The following is an 11,942-nucleotide window of genomic DNA, read 5'->3' as shown; positions in this document are numbered from 1 at the left end:
TAGAAAACTTTATAAGGGTAGTGCCTTTCGACCCCTTTTCTTATTGTTAGTCGATATTCGCCGAAAATTAATTTTTTTTAATTGCTTGTTTTTTCTTTTCTATTTTTTTTTTTGTCCAACGATTTCCAAAGATAATCTCTACATTGACAACCAACCAGGTGTGTGCAATAGATACCCTTATGATGACTCTCCCACCTGCAACCACTTCTTCAAGGACCATAAACCTGAAACTAAATGAAATCTTGAACAAAGGTATGTGATTTTCCCCCAGATCATACGATGTCTGTAAAGCTTTTTTTTTACTAACTTTTGACAAAACGGCAGCCACCAGATCTCCAACTGGATCAACCAGTGATGTCAACAAGCTAGACCAGAATACGGTCGTCCAATACTCAAACCTTCTCAGAGCTAACATCTTGGGAAAGGATAAACAAGAGAAAGTTAACTCCATTGTCGTATTGGCCAAGTTGTTAGGTTGCATCGATGTGAAACTGGTGCAAGATTTGTCCCAGTTGACTTCGATATTAAACCATGACTTGTTTCACGTTTTGTTTTCAATCATCACTCCTAACATGTCGTTGGAAACATTCAAGGCCATTTTGAAGATTTGTAATGCTATGAGCTCAATCTTTACCACCAAGGAACTGTACCAAATCGTTATTGATACCGTGGTTAAACATTTGGATATTATCAACATCATGGTAGACAAATTACATCACGACTTTAAAATTATGGTTAATTCACTCAGGTTCTTTAATGACTTGTTACTGAAATCACTTCAATACCACTATGATTCCATTCTTGTTATTTTCGAACGGTTAAGATCACAATCGTTTTTCGGCAGTATTGAAAATTTAAACATGAATGATAAATCTTTGACGTTTTTGATTGAACAATTGAAATCTACTTATATCAGGACATTACAATGGTTGAATACAATGCAATACGATTTGACGAGTGTCCATCACAATACCATTCTTCAAGAAACACTTAAACAGTTGACTGGTTCTTTGAATGAGTTTGGTAATGACGCCACTCCAGAAGAGTTCAAAATAGCTGGATTTGGTGACAACCCTAAGCAATTTATAATTGAAAATTGCTCAATCTTATTATCAATCGATATCATTGTGTTTTTAAAAGATTCAAACGTTACCTTCAAGAAACGATTTCATGAACATCTAATGATGTATCAACACAAGTTAACATTCCCAATATACCAATTTATAAAGTTATCCACTAATCTTTGGATCGATATTTATGATCAAGACGAATACCCCAATATTGTATCAAGTTGTCTCAACTATGATGAATTTATTTATTACACCATGTTGAATTGTTTAAGACTTTGGCAACAAACAAAAGCTGATAGCGAACATGTAGATAAGATTTTCCTTTTAATAACATCATCAATATATACTATTGAAGATGATTTAGGCAGTGGTGCTAAATCAATTGAAGAAATTCTTGATTGGTATATGTCACAAGATGTTCGCTTGAAACAAGTTGAACAGATTATTAATACTCATGAAATAGCTTGGAATCCTGAATTGCAAGAATTCGATAAAATATTGGCTCAACAACTGCTTGATTTTATTATTGACCAAAGAGTGGTTCAATTATTAAAGGGAAGTTGGGTTTATACTGAGTCATATGGTGAATCGTTACTTAAATCTAAACCAAGCTCGAGCAATGGTGGTATTGGTATTGGTAATAACTCCCATGCTGCCATTGCCAACAAAGATTCCGCCAGATATTACTTTATCACCCTTTCTCCTAATAGACAGGTTATTTATTTCAAACCATATCTCAATAAACCGCCGGTAAATCCAACTATCGCTGAAATGGAACAGAACAATCAGTACATTAAACTTACGGAAATCATCAGTTTAAAATCGCAGAAGTTGGGGGAATTTATTGGTGAAGAAGATAAGCTTAAATCATCCAGATTGATTAGTATCCGAGGAACAATTTCGTATGAACAAATTACATTGATGGGCAATACAAAACCATTGATTTCATTTTACACCGATTCAAATGTTAATATGTATGTTTGGTTAGATGGGATTAAAATGTTGAAAGGTATAACCAATCCTGACCAATTTTCCGACGAGACTGCAAAACAATTGGAAAACTTGATTGAAGTTAGAAGAACAATTCAATTGTTGGAATTGAACAATATTGAGCCAGGAGTTATCGATGAAGACGAAGATGTGTACAATTTGAATGAGTTGGATAACGTGACTACTGGGTTTCATTTTATGAATATTGTCTAGTCGGTGTATTGTTTGCTTGTAATATAGTATGAATATTTTGTATTATTCATAGGTTTGGTTTAGAATATATAAATTTGGAAATAGTACCATATTTGTAGTCAGTGTATATTATGGTAACTTTATAACAATTCCAACAAATCTCTAGACAAGTCAGAGCTACCATTTGAAATGTCACATACCACAAATACTTGTGTGTATATTATCAGTAGACATGTGACATTCTAGTGACTGGAAGTTGGTTACTGAAGGTTTGTTTGATTATTGGGAGCATTTCGCAAAAATACTACCGAAAATAATTCACGTTCTGTGTTTGCTGGGTACATGAATCAAAATTGTAGCACAGTCTTAGCACTACCAGACTGAACACCAGCAACAATCTTATATAGACTCAGCAATGACATACTGATGGTTTTTTTCTTGCATAAACACGTTGCGATTCCCATGTTGTTCAAAATGTAATCGGTGCTGCCAAAAATTGTATCAGGTAACAAGAACAGTCACAACTACTGACAATTTCCAAATAATTTCTTGTTGAGTACAAAGGCGATCATAGACATCGAATGTATTAACTATACAGTTAACTAACTTAGATAAAGGCATAGTTGGTGTCCGTCATATCTCATTAGCCTTTTGGCAACACCATTCTACCCCAAAAAAGCCGCACATCCCAAAAGAGACAAACCATTGAAAAAAAATTAAATCTCATCTCAAAAGTTTTCAATAAGAAATCATAAATAGATACTATCAAACATCACAAACCAATCATGGCCAAGGACGATTTTATTCTCACTATAGACAGTGATTCCGATTCAGAGCCCATCCAACCTGAATCAGATTCCGAACCTGAAGTCACACCCAAGAAAGTCAAGTCTAAATCCAAATCAAAAAAGAAGCAGACTCAATCAGAAGATAAAGAAGAGGAAGAAAATGATATTAATCCCGATTTCAAGTTCACTGTTGATGATTTAGATACCACTTCTAAGTTTGATGGTTGGGACTTTCAAGTTGATAATAGTAAGAACGGAAATGGAGAGAGTATTAGTAAAGATGTTGATTTAGATGGAATATTGAGAAGAAAAGGTGGATTAACTGGATTAGCAGGCGCTGAAGAGGAGGAAGAAGAGGAAGAAGAGGAAGAAGAAGAAGAAGAAGAAGAAGAAGAAGAAGAAGAAGAAGAGGAAGAGGAAGAGGAAGACGAAGAAGAACTTGCTCTTGATGGATTTGGTATGGGTTCCAACGAACAAGATGAAGAAGAAGAAGAAGACGAAGAAGAAAAACAAGAATCCGACGAAGAATCCGACGAAGAACCAGTTGAAGCTGATATGGATGCAGAACATCCAGACTCTGATGCCGAAGAGGCCGAAGAAGATACCGCTGAAGCTATGGCTGAATTCTATGCCGATGAACAAGAGTCATCTGCTGCTAAATCACAAGTCCATACCACATTCCAAACTCTTCAACTTTCACGTCCTGTTCTTAAAGGGTTAGCCCAATTAGGTTATGTCAAACCATCCCCTATTCAATCTGCATCGATCCCAATTGCCCTTTTAGGTAAAGATATTGTTGCTGGTGCTCAGACTGGTAGTGGTAAAACTGCAGCTTATATGATCCCAATTATAGAACGTTTATTATATAAACCATCCAAAGTTCCTTCCACAAGAGTCATTGTTCTTACACCAACTCGTGAATTGGCAATTCAAGTTTGTGATGTTGGTAAAAAATTATCCCAATTTATAAATAATTTAAATTTCGGTCTTGCTGTTGGTGGGTTAAACCTTAGACAACAAGAACTACAATTAAAATCCCGTCCTGATATTGTTATTGCTACCCCAGGTAGATTAATTGATCATATTAGAAATTCACCTTCATTTTCAATTGATAATTTAGAAGTTTTGGTTATTGATGAAGCTGATAGAATGTTGGATGAAGGTTTCCAAGCTGAATTGACTGAAATCTTATCCTTGATTCCAAAATACAAACGTCAAACCTTGTTGTTTTCTGCCACCATGAACACCAAAATTCAAGATTTAATTCAATTATCTTTGCAGAAGCCAGTTAGAATTATGATTGACCCTCCAAAGACTGCCGCTTCTAAGTTAATCCAAGAATTTATTCGTATCCGTAAAAGGGATCATCTTAAGCCAGCATTATTATTTCAATTGCTTAAAACAATTGATCCAAAACAACAAAACAGAATTGTTGTATTTGTTTCTCGTAAGGAAATGGCCCACAAGTTGAGAATTATCATTGGTTTGCTTGGTATGAAAGTTTCTGAGTTACATGGTTCCTTAACCCAAGAACAACGTCTTAAAAGTGTTTCTGATTTCAAGAATCTTGTGGTTCCAGTATTGATCTGTACCGATTTAGCTTCTAGAGGGTTGGATATTCCAAAGATTGAAATTGTTATTAATTATGATATGCCCAAGACCCACGAAGTTTATTTGCATAGAGTTGGTAGAACCGCCAGAGCAGGAAGAGACGGTGTTTCCATATCATTTGTCGGAGAATCCACTCAAGATAGATCAATTGTTAAGGCTGCTATTAAATCCATCGCTGAAGGTAATTCCGGTAAGGCCATTTCAAGAAATGTCGATTGGAACAAAGTGGAATCAATTAATAAGATAATCGAGTCTAAGAAAGAAATCATTGAAGAAGTTCTCGATGAAGAAAAACAAGCTAAAGAAATTTTGCAAGCGGAAATGGAATTGACCAAAGCATCCAATATCATTAAGCATGGTAAAGAAATTCAAGCTCGTCCAAAGAGAACTTGGTTTGAAAGTGAACGAGACAAGAAGAAACATCAAACTGAAGTCATGCAACATTTGACCAAACATGGTAAGAAGGTTAATTCTAAAAAGAGAAAGGCATTAGAAGTTAAAAAGGAGGATTCAGGAAGACTGTACAAAAAGACCAAGGTTGATAGAACTAATAACCAAAAGAACCCAAAGAGAAATGCCAGTAAAAAGGGAAAGAAAAGAAAGTAATTTATACATAGCCATTAATAGATAAATCCACAATTTGCAGTAATTTTATTTTGCAGGAATTATCCGTCACGTGCTGATATTCCCGAACGATTTTTTTTTTGTTGTTGTTATTTCCGAACACCAAAGTTAATACGGTGTCCCACTTGCTACAACACATCAATCACATCACAACCAATGATATTATCAAGTGGATATTCGAAATTATTCAATGGCTACCAGCCGAATGATATCAACAATCCTTCTAAATTGCTTGTCCAAATAGTCATTCTTCAATGCTTCTACTATTTATCAGCATTGGTAATGTTTGGTTTGTTTGCCTGGCTAAATGGATACGACTTTAAGATAGATTGGATATTCCTGTGGGAGTTAGTAGCTTCTGATAATGCTATGGGACTAACCCTTTTCATCCTTTGGCTATTTGATTCTTTATTGTGTGTCTTATTTGTCACCATAATTGTTGGCAGATCAAAATTAGCATGGGATTTTGCCATCACTGTTCATATTATAAATTTAATCGTGGTGTGGTCATATAGCGGGAAATTCCCCACATCCATCCTTTGGTGGTGTTTACAAGTTTTGAGCGGAGTAATATTGGTAACTTTGTCAACATATTCAACCAGATGGAAGGAGTTAAGAACCACGTTTTTTGAAAATATGTTAGATCAACAGGAGTTAGGACAAGTTCAACATACAAACAACGAGGAATTTGAAATGACAACTTTTCCAAAAGACAGTCTGAGTCGAGCCTAAATAAAACTACTGCATCTCACAAACTTTTATGGAGTTCGAGCGAGACAATCTTGTGCATTAGAATATTAAACTCGACTGTTTCTTCATATACAGGATTCCTTGCCATGGAAGTTGTTTGGAGAGGATTTTTTTTTTTTGTTACTTCAGTTGGATTGAATAACCGTATTAATCATTAGAATGAGGGGTTCAATTATTTACTGATAATTGACTAAGTTACACAATGCTTCTAACTCCGATTATAGTTCCATTATATTTACTTTAACATTTCATTGACGCCACAGTTTTGAATGCTCATCAGGTGAGTGCGGCACCGCTAAGCGCGGCACCGTTGGAAGAAGAAGAAAAAAAGAAATATAAGCCTGCAAATATTTCTCCTTTTATCTCAAGATCATACAACACCTCCATCACAATGGCAATTAAATCAGTGGCAATCATAGGTGCCGGACCTTCAGGATTAATATCACTAGACTCTCTTATCAAAGAACAAAAGTTTGACCTCATCAGAGTATTTGAGCGGAGGAAAGAGGCAGGAGGTTGTTGGATTTATGATCCCCAACCACCAGAACCCATTAAATCATTTGATAAATTATCCAAGGGAGAAATTGAAATTGATGAGATACCTCAAGTATTACCTACATATGTTCCAAAATCACACACCCAAAGGTTCATGGATACTGCAACTTATTCTTATCTTGAATCTAATGTTGAAGCAACCTCAATGGAATTTAGCCAAGAAACTTTCCCAAACCAAGCTAGTAAATTATCCAAAAGTAAATACGGGGAAAATACACCATTTAGACATAACTCTATACTTAAGAAGTTTGTAACTGATCTTTATAAAACAAGAGGGTATGATGATCACATTGAATTTAATTGTTCAGTTGAATTAGTTGAAAAGGTGAATGATAAATGGAGAATTGTATTGAGAAAATTTGGCAAGAACCAAGATTATATCTGGGAGGAATTCTTTGATGCTGTAATTGTTGCCAGTGGCCATTACGACGTTCCTTATGTTCCTAGTATACCAGGTTTACAAGAATTCAGTGACCTTCCTCTGACCACTGTTATTCATTCCAAAGCGTTCAGAAGCAGGGAACAATTTCGTAATAAAAAGACTATTGTGGTTGGTGCTTCTGTGTCAGCAATGGACTCAGTACAAGATATAGTGGACGTTGTCAAGAAACCTGCCATATCATCACAAAAGAAAACAAGTGGACCTCATGTGTATTTTGGAACTGAAGCATTTGATCACCCTCACATTCAAAAAAGAACGCAAATTGTCAAGATTGAAACGGAAACCAGAACTGTTTATTTTGATGATGATACAACCGAATCAGACATTGATGCTATTATATTTGCAACCGGATTTATCTATAAATATCCATTTTTGCCCAACTTCAATGTATCCAACCATCGTGTAAAGGGATTATACCAACTTATATTTAATATTGACGATCCGACATTGGCATTTGTTGGTTCCATCACTGCCGGATTAACCTTCAAAGTATTTGAATGGCAAGCGGTATATGTTGCAAGAGTATTTGCTGAACGATCAAAACTTCCACCTGTGAGTGAGCAAAGGTTATGGGAACAGAAAAGGATTGAACTTAAAGGGGACGGTCCAGCTTTTGTCAACCTATATCCTGATTTTGAAGGATACTTTGAAGAGGTTCGTAAACTAGCTGGGGATGAGGGTCCAGGAAGGAAACTACCAGTATGGAATCCATATTGGGAACATTGTTATTTCAGGGGTCACTTAAGAAGAAGAAAATGGTGGACTGATAATAATTATTGTAATGACAAGGTTAAAGAAGTAGTCAATGAAATTGAAGAAATTAAGTTATAGATTGTATACTAGAGTAATAGAATATTCATGTGTAGACTAAAGAATGGGACTAGAAATCTGATGAACAGGGTAGATCAAAAGTGCTGTTTGGAAGGTGCAGTTAACAGTTTATACATTAAATTTCTCTAAGTTGGATTTTACAGTATCGAGGAATCTTTTTTCGGTTATGCAGTATTGCTCATGTAATAAGACAATATGTAATAGGCGAAGTCGTCGTCTAATCTGAAATAGGTAAAAATAATACTGCGACGCGTTCCGCATTCCCAGGGCTGGCTAGACAATTTCTTGACACAATGTAAAACTAATGATATAGCCGCATTGCGATGTGCAATTAACCCTAAAAGGGAAACATTATTTTCACGGCATACCTCGACACGTAAGGGAATATTCTTTGCAGCAAGAAATTCTGATAACGCGATACTTGGTGAAAATTATTTAAGTCCCCCACTACTCCACCTGAACTTAAAAATTCATCTCTTACTTTAGCAATGTCATTATTTGATGTAAACCACGACCCCTTTGACGAAGACGAAGAAGACGACGAGTTCAGTGATTACGAAGGTGGAAATGTCTACAATGACCCTGTTCCCACAACAGTTACCCCAGATTTTGATGTTGATATTATACAATTATCGAATACCTACACCTATGTTGGTGGTCTCTTGATTCATACCAAAGGTAGAACAAGAAAACCACGTCCCTTTATCGAATTACCCACTGATTTCAGACTACAACAGATTGCAAAAACTACCATCAGCAAACTTTCTTCTGTCCAACTAGCTAAAATGAAGTCCCTATGTAGCAAGATAGTTGAGAATGAAGTTACATGTTTTCCCCACCCGGTATTACGAAAGTATGCCCCAGCCTCCACGGAAATGTATCTAGTGAGAACAGTTGATGGAGTGAAGTTACAGGAGACAAACCCTGGTGGTTGCATCAAGGTTCCAGTTTATAAACTTTCAATGCAAGGATCCAAGTATCACATAGTTTACATCGCTGTTCCCAATGATGACAGTATACTGAAAGACAACCACATGCAAGTTGATTTTTCTACGGTGGACACCAGCAACAACAACAGTTATTTGTCAGGTCTTTGCGAAGGCGTCGAGTTGACTGCAGAACACATCAGTCTTTTGAAGAAGTTGGACCAGTCACCTACTAGTTTCAATGGAGAAGAATTCTACACCAAAGTGTATGATAATGTTATTTCCAAACCCACGTCTAGGTGCTACTATGTACCCAAGGGTCACAACTCCATGACTTTGTCACCGTTCTTTAATGTCCATACTTCCAATGTCAAGAAGGTTTACACTAGATACTTTGGTTACTTATATGCCATCTTGGTGAACTATGACAAGTTTGACTTCATGAATACTGCTGCTGAAGGGAAGGCACGGGAATTGCTTGAGCTGGTCAAGTATGCTGACACATTTGACGGTAGGTACATTACAATTTTAGATTTGTTTGATTATTTCATGATGGAGAATGACAATATATTAAACTTAGCCCTACTCCCGTTTCTATTGGACCTTAAAACCCACAGGTTGAAAGCTACCGATTTCAGTTTGAAGAAACTCAATGGGTTAAAGAGTTTTTGTAAGCGAGTGCTCTTTCTTAAGAATGACCAAGGAACCATACACAAGTTTGTTGCTCAGTCCAATTTCAGTCAGAGTGATTTCATCGGGTGGGCCAAGTTGGTTCATATTTATCAGGCATTGAAGGAAGAACGGGGCGAATATGTCAAATTCAAAGTGACTCCTGGTCCTGGAGAACTGGTTTACGTCAACGGCACCAATGTTTCTCCTCTGTACTTTAATAAGTTGTACGACTCGGCATACGACCATTTCAGAAAGCAGTACGATTCCATGAGTCAACTTATTGAAGACTACCATACGATTGAAGAAGTGTATGAGCAGTTTCTATTAGTTGGGGACCAAGGAAAAGGTAGTCTTATCTCGGGATTTACCAAGCAGATATTCCTGGTTAATACTGATGTTGACAAGCAGTTGGTGGTTGATGTGATTGATTCGATGACCTTGGATTTGCTAGTACTATGTTATATTCTGGGCGCCAACTCGTTTAGGTTTCCCGAACTCCGATCGCTCCAGTTCAATGCACCCAGTTATGAAGAAAGAAACACGGTGTACTACAACGACATTATGCATATCAAGACGTTTACGAACAAGAACAAGCGGTTTGATGGTAGACTTCGTATTGCCACACGAAAGTTGAGTAAGGTTATGGTGGCTTATCTCGTGGCAGTACGGCCACTTTATATAGAGCTTCATGGTGGGGATCTTCCCAAGGTTACTGAACAGTTCTTCACTCACCGACTGGATTTACCAGATGACAAGATCAGTGCGTTGTTCTACAAGTGCTATATATTTGTGACTCTGAAGGGCCGGTTTATTAGTCTGCATGAGTTCAAGAGTCATATGGCTACGTTATTAGGCAAGCACATGGGAAGAATTGTGACACCGAGAAAAATACGACAAGCAATCTCGTACTTTTTCCGACACAAGATCGTGGAAGCTACTACCGCCAAACAAGGGCTAATAGCCATGCAAAATCAAGTCAAGAATGAGAAGGTACAGGGACACGCCAATGCGACATCCGCTTCATATGGAGGGTTGGGTCCTTTGGGGGCAGATTCATCCATCACACAATCAGACTATATATATTTCCAGTGTTTATTCCGAGAATGGTTTAAGTTTATTGGCATCGAAGATAGTGAAGGGTTTGAGTCTATTTTTGAGAGGAAGGAAGTTGCGGAGGATCCAGATGAAATCTTCCTTACTGCCAATGGTGGTGATGTTAGAGAGGCTATTGGGGATTTGCAGTTGAGAGCTGATCAGATGTCTATTCTAGATGACTTGGCGTTATCAACCGAAACTTCGAATGTACTATTGGGAGCACCTACCGGGTGGGGAAAATCATTATTGATTGCGTTGCTTATTAAAGCCCATAAGATTGCTGCAAGACGAAGTTGCAATAAGAAAGTATTGAATTTGGTGTTGGTGCCGTACCAGGCGTTGAAGTTTCAACTAATCGAGAGATTTGAGAAGGCCGGACTAAATGTGCTACATGCAGCCCAGTATACCACTTTCAGCGAGTCATCCACTGCTGACGTGATGGTTGGGTGTGTCGATGTTATAGCGTCGGATGATTTTCTTGCTTTCTTGTATAACTTCAAGAAGTATTTTGGCAGGACATATAAACTATCGTCGTGTTTATTTGATGAATCGCAAAGTCTTGTGTGTGATTTCTCGTATAGAGAATTTAAAAAGTTGAAGTTACAAGTGACTGATTTGTTTCACAGGACAGTTATGATATCTGCTACAATTCCCAAGAATTTTATAACGTTTTTAAAGAAGAAGTGGGGCTATGACTGTGGAAGATATATCAATCTAATCACAAGCGATCCATTGGCCAAGATATTCAATACCAGTACATCATTCAAAGAGAGAGACAGAATTATGGATTATGTTGTAGTTCTGATGAAGAACTTTCTCCAACGAGATGTAAATGATATAGCATTGCTATACTTTGAAAACAAGATTATCCAAGAGAACTACTATAGAAGATTGTGTAGTGAATTTGGAGACAAGTTGATGGTGATGATCAATGCGGACACTGAAAATAAACAGGCTAGCCTTGCTTCGATTGACTAGAGGTGCACGGGGGCCTCTTGGGGACCAAGCTGGTTAGTTTGTGGGAAAGATTTACCACAAGTCAACCATATACTTTTTATAAAATTGCTTGGGACCAGTGATTGACTTTCTTCAGCTAGCAGGTGGAGGACGACGATCTTGTATCTTAAATATTTTGTATCCCGATTCGCAGGCGACTAGGGACCCCACGGACAGACTCACACTCGATCAATCATTATGAATGTATGAATAACTCAAGTGACTATGATACATATAAAGAAAGAATCAGAGGCAGCAAGTGTTTAGCCAATATGATAGACCGCTTCGGGGATATCAAGGTGAGATAGTCTCAAAATTGTGGTGACTCCAGGTATCGCGTTATTGAGCAATATATAGTTGGCTTAGTGATCAACGTCTTGTGGCTAGACCAAGAGCATTA

The 11,942-nt window shown here is 37.2% G+C and overlaps 5 protein-coding genes across 5 annotated transcripts; all 5 read left to right on the top strand. All coding sequences in view use genetic code 12, as the record gives it.

The window, feature by feature from the left end:
• Window positions 1–117: 117 nt before the first annotated feature.
• LMO1 (Lmo1p) lies at window positions 118–2,595 on the top strand (the record flags this gene model as incomplete). The annotated part of the gene is made up of 2 exons (XM_007377550.1): window positions 118–252; window positions 325–2,595. The coding sequence occupies 2 exons, from the start codon at window positions 180–182 to the stop codon at window positions 2,271–2,273; spliced, it is 2,022 nt and encodes a 673-aa protein (XP_007377612.1).
• Window positions 2,596–3,562: 967 nt separating this feature from the next.
• On the top strand, window positions 3,563–7,966 carry DRS1 (putative ATP-dependent RNA helicase; the record flags this gene model as incomplete). Its single annotated transcript, XM_007377547.1, has 1 exon — window positions 3,563–7,966. The coding sequence occupies one exon, from the start codon at window positions 3,596–3,598 to the stop codon at window positions 5,255–5,257; it is 1,662 nt and encodes a 553-aa protein (XP_007377609.1).
• SSP96 (Ssp96p) lies at window positions 3,680–7,915 on the top strand (the record flags this gene model as incomplete). The annotated part of the gene is made up of 1 exon (XM_007377548.1): window positions 3,680–7,915. A coding segment is annotated over one exon (1,021 nt), but the record flags the coding sequence as incomplete, so codon positions are not given.
• SYS1 (Sys1p) lies at window positions 5,432–6,007 on the top strand (the record flags this gene model as incomplete). Its single annotated transcript, XM_007377549.1, has 1 exon — window positions 5,432–6,007. The coding sequence occupies one exon, from the start codon at window positions 5,432–5,434 to the stop codon at window positions 6,005–6,007; it is 576 nt and encodes a 191-aa protein (XP_007377611.1).
• Window positions 7,967–8,341: 375 nt separating the features above from the next.
• SPAPADRAFT_52705 (DEAD/DEAH box helicase family protein) lies at window positions 8,342–11,524 on the top strand (the record flags this gene model as incomplete). The annotated part of the gene is made up of 1 exon (XM_007377546.1): window positions 8,342–11,524. The coding sequence occupies one exon, from the start codon at window positions 8,342–8,344 to the stop codon at window positions 11,522–11,524; it is 3,183 nt and encodes a 1,060-aa protein (XP_007377608.1).
• Window positions 11,525–11,942: the final 418 nt, after the last annotated feature.

This window comes from Spathaspora passalidarum (assembly GCF_000223485.1).
Source record: "Spathaspora passalidarum NRRL Y-27907 unplaced genomic scaffold SPAPAscaffold_8, whole genome shotgun sequence".
In the NCBI taxonomy this organism is placed as follows: domain Eukaryota; kingdom Fungi; phylum Ascomycota; class Pichiomycetes; order Serinales; family Debaryomycetaceae; genus Spathaspora; species Spathaspora passalidarum.
The sequence above is the reverse complement of the archived record's forward strand: the minus strand, read 5'-3'. Positions and strand labels throughout refer to the sequence as shown.